Source organism: Pundamilia nyererei, unplaced genomic scaffold, assembly GCF_000239375.1.
Source record: "Pundamilia nyererei isolate P.nyererei 1_Seehausen unplaced genomic scaffold, PunNye1.0 scaffold00132, whole genome shotgun sequence".
Taxonomy (NCBI): Eukaryota; Metazoa; Chordata; class Actinopteri; order Cichliformes; family Cichlidae; genus Pundamilia; species Pundamilia nyererei.
The window spans coordinates 473,369-479,324 of record NW_005187533.1 but is presented as its reverse complement, the minus strand read 5'-3'; the positions used below and the strand labels follow the sequence as shown (position 1 = coordinate 479,324).

At 44.0% G+C, this 5,956-nt stretch overlaps 1 protein-coding gene across 4 annotated transcripts in view; it reads left to right on the top strand.

The window, feature by feature from the left end:
- The window catches only part of usp7 (ubiquitin specific peptidase 7 (herpes virus-associated)), a 23,475-nt gene extending 17,692 nt beyond the window's left edge, over positions 1–5,783 (top strand). For 3 of the 4 annotated variants that reach the window (XM_005743489.1, XM_013913443.1, XM_013913445.1), the window contains exons 24-31: positions 966–1,074; positions 1,947–2,024; positions 2,121–2,221; positions 2,809–2,908; positions 3,257–3,376; positions 3,473–3,544; positions 3,641–3,731; positions 5,386–5,783. In XM_005743489.1, the coding sequence (XP_005743546.1) occupies positions 966–1,074; positions 1,947–2,024; positions 2,121–2,221; positions 2,809–2,908; positions 3,257–3,376; positions 3,473–3,544; positions 3,641–3,731; positions 5,386–5,492 (778 nt within the window). In that variant the 3' untranslated portion in view covers positions 5,493–5,783. The remainder of the gene's footprint in view (positions 1–965; positions 1,075–1,946; positions 2,025–2,120; positions 2,222–2,808; positions 2,909–3,256; positions 3,377–3,472; positions 3,545–3,640; positions 3,732–5,385) is intronic. The other variant, XM_013913444.1, reaches the window with a different exon arrangement.
- Positions 5,784–5,956: the final 173 nt, after the last annotated feature.

Genomic DNA, 5,956 nt, shown 5'->3' with positions numbered 1-5,956 from the left:
CACACACACACACACACACACACACACACACACACACACACACTGCATTCTTCGTAAATGTAGTAACAATAACAGTGCATAATAGTGATTGTCGTTCTTTCTTTTTTCTTCTTAAGCCGTTGTTCTCACTGTAAGCCAAAATATGGCCTTTATAGTCAGGAAAAATGCAGTTAAGGGCTTTGAAACAACACTGAACATGAAGTCAACTACAAGGGAGAGCACTTTAGTTCTTGCTTTGCACATAACTGAGTAATTATGCTTTTGCTGTAGCGTAATTATCCCTTTTTTGTGGTTTTGACCAAAAAAAAGGTTATACTAAACAAAGGCTTTTCCTGCATAGAGGGACTGTGACAAAATGTTTCTGACCGGTTTCGTTATTTTTGGTGTTTTATTTACTGAAGCGTGTTATGCTGCTTCTTAATCTGATGGTCAGAAAGAATAGGAAACCACATGGATTTGGGCCAAATAACTGACTCATCACCTTCACTGTACATAGATCGATCTCGCCGACGTGCGTAGTCATCTCCCAGAAGGCTCATTTGGAGCCAGGAAAATCTGCTAAAGACGGCCTGTAGTTTCATGAATAATGCAGTGTTGTTTCAAGGCTGTTTTTTCCTAAATAACTCAAAATCCTGTCATTCTGTTTGACATGTAGAAAGGAACGTGTAGACCGCGTTTGAATAGTGTTGTGACTCGTAGCTTTTGTCAGGTTTGCCTTTGATTTGATTACTTGCAGTTGTCAGTAGAAATGTTGCATAACCTGTCCCCCCTCCACCTGTCTTCTGTTGTTTTTCCTCCTACTCTTCCCTCTCCCTCTGTGCTTCTTTTTTTTCGTCTTGCTCTGCTGTTCACCTCCACCTCTGCTTCTTTGCTTCTTTTCCTCCCACTTTTCTTTCTCTTCTCCTTCCACCCTTCTTCCCTCCCCTTTGTTGTCCTCCCCCCCTGCCTGGTGGTGTGGTGGCCAGGTACAGGGACGGTCCAGGGAATCCTCTCAGACACAACTATGAGGGAACGCTGCGGGACCTGCTGCAATTCTTCAAGCCTCGGCAGCCCAAGAAACTCTACTACCAGCAGGTAGGACTGGTTTGTCTACTTTTTCTGTGTCAGGATTTCAAGTTTGTCTTTGTTCTCTCTTTCGAGTAAGATAACTGGTGTTTCCCCTGAAAAGGAGCTCAGTGTTTCATAGTGCCGGTAATAATTCTGGTAATCTTAAATGTCTTTTTGTCTTTCCTCCGTTATAAAATATAAAATGCTGTCTGATAGAAAACCAAGTCATTGGGGTAAAAATGTTTTCTGACTACCTGAACTTTTAACACACAAACGGTTGTGAGAAAGTTTTTATTTATTTCAAATCTTTCCTGCAAACCAGGAACGAGTTACATCCTCAGGTGGATGGCTTATCTCAGTGTCTTGTTCATGAGCGACAGGGATTTGTATCTTGATCTACGTCCCTACTCTCACCTACGTCACGAGCTTTGGGTAGTGACCAAAAGAATTAGATCATAGATACAAAAGGCAGAATTTGCTTTCTCTGAAGGTTGGCTAATTTCTCCCTGAGAGAACGGGTGAGGGGTTCAGCTATTTGAAAGGGACCGGGTATAGAGCCGCTGCTCCTCCATGTTGAAAGGAGCTAGTTGAGGTGGTTCAGGCATCTGACTGTGATGTCTGCTGGTTGAGGTGTTCATGTTACCCTGGCCCCATGGTAGACGCACGACACACGGGGGAGACCACATTTCTCAACTGGCCTGGGAACTCTTTTGAGTTCCCCTGGATGAGCTGGAGGAGGTGGCTGGGGGAGAGGGAGGTCTTGGTTTCTCTGCTTAGGCTGCTGGCCCAGTGACCCGGCCCCAGATTAGCAGAAGAAAATCGAAGGCCACATCCTACGAGTCCACAAAAGGAGTAACTTTGTTTTTATCTCTCTCTTTTTCTCTATTATGTATTCTCAGTTAAAGATGAAGATAACAGACTTTGAGAACAGGAGGAGTTTTAAATCCATATGGCTCAACAGCCAGTTCAGAGAGGAGGTACGACACTCAAAACCCCCCCCCCAAAAAGCTTTACATAAGGAAAAATGTTTCTGTGATTCAACCATAGACATGAAACTGTTTCTTGTGTTGCAGGAGATTACTCTTTACCCTGACAAGCACGGCTGTGTGCGGGACCTTTTGGAAGAATGTAAAAAGGCTGTGGAGCTGTCTGAAAATGGCTCTGAGAAGCTCAGGTATCCATCTGTGTTTGGCTTGCTTGTCTTCCTCTCAGTGGTTGCAATCAGAACTTTTTGACAGCTGCTCCAGCTGTTCTGCCGTACGGGGAGTTTGCATCTGATGGTAAACTGAGTTAAAATTTAAAAATCGAGCACACTTTAGCTTTTTGAACATTATCTTTGACACTGGGCAAATCACTAGAGATTGAGTGCTTGTTGTTGTGGCCTAGACTGTCTGTAGTGAAGTTTATCACTTTAGTTTTCCACTCATCTTGATCCAGGTAACATTTCGGCTTTTGTTTAACCCCTTTGATTTGTTTTTTTAATCTAATCCTAACCACGTGTGAAATGTGTGCTGCTTCTCCTTTTTTTTTTAAACACTTTTCACAAAATTATAGTCTGACAATTACAACCCTCACAGCAACCGCGGCCTGCACAGCCCCATTTCATTCTGTAAACCTGCTCTCTGTGACTGCACTGGCACCTTTCCCTTTAGTTTGGTTGAATTTCTTGTTTTCCCTGGTGTGATGTCAGAATCAGATTTTGCTGCATTTGAGAAGCTCCTGCAGAGCGTTAATGCCTCCTCCCTCGTTCTCCCTCTGCAGGCTGTTAGAGATAGTAAGCTATAAAATCATCGGAGTTCACCAGGAGGACGAGCTGCTAGAATGTTTATCTCCTGCTGCCAGCCGCACCTTCAGAATAGAGGTGAGTGTTTATGCGAGGCGTTGCCTGTGCAGCGCGTTTCACCGTGTCGTTTATTTTATGTTAGCCGCTTAACTTCCACTTAACACGCCGTCAGGCCGACACTGTATTTTTGCCCTCACAGCCAGTCAGTTAGCAGTAGAAGTATTACTTCTTCATGCTTGTTAAAGGTTAAATACCAAGCTTCTGGCTCAGTTTTCTCTGTAGCTCTTGCGTCATTACAGCGCGTTAAAAACTTTGACCACCAGGTGTCGGTAAAAACAGTTGGTTTATTTTTACATTTTATAGTCATTGGTTTGATCTGAGCTTATTTTCTTCCTTCATCTCTCTTGTGCTGCTTGGCTTTTTCAGGAGATTCCTTTGGACCAGGTGGACTTGGATAAGGACACTGAAATGCTAATCCCTGTTGCTCACTTCCATAAGGAGGTCTTTGGCACCTTTGGGATTCCCTTCTTGCTCAAGATCAGACAGGTGTGTTTTTTTTGTTTACTTGTACCACATAATGTGGGGATTATTATTTATTTTATTTCTTCTTGACTCACTGCCATCCCATTCTCCTCTGTGCAGGGTGAGTCGTTTCGGGAGGTGATGAGGAGGATCCAGACCATGCTGGACATCCAGGAGAAAGAGTTTGAGAAGGTAGGTCGTAAACAGCGTTCTCCTGATGCTGAAATAATTAAAGTGTTAACAAGGGGGGTAGTTAACCACCAGATGTCTGTCTCTGTGTGTTTTCAGTTCAAGTTTGCAATTGTGATGATGGGTCGGCATCAGTACATCAATGAGGACGAGTACGAGGTCAACCTGAAGGACTTTGAACCACAGCCAGGTATTTACTGCCTGCGGCGCTACTGGGAGCGATACCAGTGTAACTGCTGCTGATACTGATACTGCGCCGATTGAACGACACCAGGCTAGAGCCAAACACAAAAATAAAACAAAAGCATGAAACTGTGACAGTGCCTCGTCATGCACCACTTCAATGTCACGGCTGCTCATATTTATACAAGTTTTTCCACCTAATAATGAACTTTAAAGACCTTTTATGTACACTCACTGGCCACCTTGTTAGGTACACCTTGTGTTAGTACTGGGTCGGATCTGCTTTTGCCATCAGAGTTGTCGTCATTCTTTATGGCACAGATTCAACAAGGTGCTAGAGATATTCCTCAGATACATTGACATGACAGCTTCACACAGCTGCTGCAGATTTACATCCGTGATGTGAATCTCCCGTTCCACCACATCCCAAAGGTGCTCTACTGGACTGAGATCTGGTGACTGTGGGAGTTATTTGAGTAAAGTGAACTCATCGTCACATTCAATAAAGTAGTTCGAGGTGATTTGAGTTTTGTGACATAATTTGCTGTCCTGCTGGAAGTAGCCATTAGAAGACGAGTGCATGGTTATAAACATGGTCGGCAGCAATACTTGGCGAGGCTGTGGTGTTTAAATGATGCTAATTTGGTACTAATATCCCCCACACCACTAAACCCCCACCAACAGCCTGAAGTGTAGATAAAAGGTGGAATGGATCCATGCTTTCATTCTGTTTTTGCCACATTATACCATCTGAATGTCACAGCAGAAATCAACTTCAGACAAGACGGTTTGATCTTTTGTGATCCAAATTTTGCAAACCTTTACAAATTGTAGTCTCAGTTTCCTGTTCTTAGCTGACAGGAGTGCCATCTGGGCTGGTCTTCTGCTGCTGTAGCCCATCTGTTTCAGGCTATGACAATCGGAGATGCTCTTCTACCTTGGATGTAACGAGTGCTTATTTGAGAGAGAACTGCTTCCCTGTTTACTTTTTCGGACCGTCCTCTGTAAACCCCAGCGATGGTTGTGTGGGAAAATCCCACCAAATCAACAGTTTCTGAAGCACTCAGTCTGAAACCAACAACCATGCTACATTCAAAGTCCCTTAAATCACCTTTCTTCCCTGATTTTGCATTTGAACCTCAGCAGGTCACCTTCATCATGTCTGCATGGCAAAATGCACTGAGTTGCTGTCATGTGATTGACTGATTAGATCTGTTTTTGTTTTTGTGTTTGTGAGAACAAACAGTTACACAGGTGTACCTAACAAAGCGGCTGGCATGTGTATTTCTAGTATTTACCACACTGCCTTTCTAGTGATTCCTTTACAAGTGTGACACGGCACCTCTGGTGTTTTGTTCACTGCAGCAGTGATTGGTTCTTATTTGTAATGTAACTGCATCAAAATGGCCAAAAGCTCCCCTGCAGTCGATAGTTTTGATGTGTGTAGCCCAACCCAGTCACCAGAATCATTAAAACTGGACTTTATTTATCTTCACGTTCCTAATATTGGCCGGTGTGTCAGCGACACCTGAGATTAATGTCGATGTCACGCGGGCTACAGAAATACTCCCACTGCTCCTGTTACTGTTCATGTGATTTCTGTACTGCAGGTGGCGCTGTCACTTCTCCTAATGGCCTCTCTGATGTGTCCTCCTGTGTAGGTAACATGTCCCACCCGCGCCCCTGGCTAGGGTTAGATCATTTCAACAAAGCTCCAAAGAGAGGTCGCTACACCTACCTGGAGAAAGCAATCAAGATCCACAACTAAAGCAGCCCCCACCCCCACCTTCTCCCCTGGTCCTCCTCATCCTCTCCTGCTCCGCCTTCATCCCTACCTACTTTAACAAACCATAACCACAGACTGTAACCAACAACCGTGTGTGTGTGTGTGTGATTGTGCGTGAGAAAGACTGAGAGAGAGTGTGTGTGTTCATCACTTCACCCCGCCTGGACACCTCTACAGCTCTACATCGGCACTATGTCTTCAGTGATTGGGATCTTGCTGCAGCTGATGGATTATTCAACCACAAAATAAACCGCACCAACCACTGACTGTTTATTTTGTTGTACATTTTATTTCTTTTCCCTTTTCCCCCCTTTTTTAAAAATCGTCTCCCTCCACGTTTGAGGCTGTTCGGTTATTTTTTCTGGCTTGTCTGCCTGTTGACTGCTTTTTGTTGCCTGTTCAGAAATGGGAGACGTGTAATTGGATTTTATGGTTTAAAAAAAAAA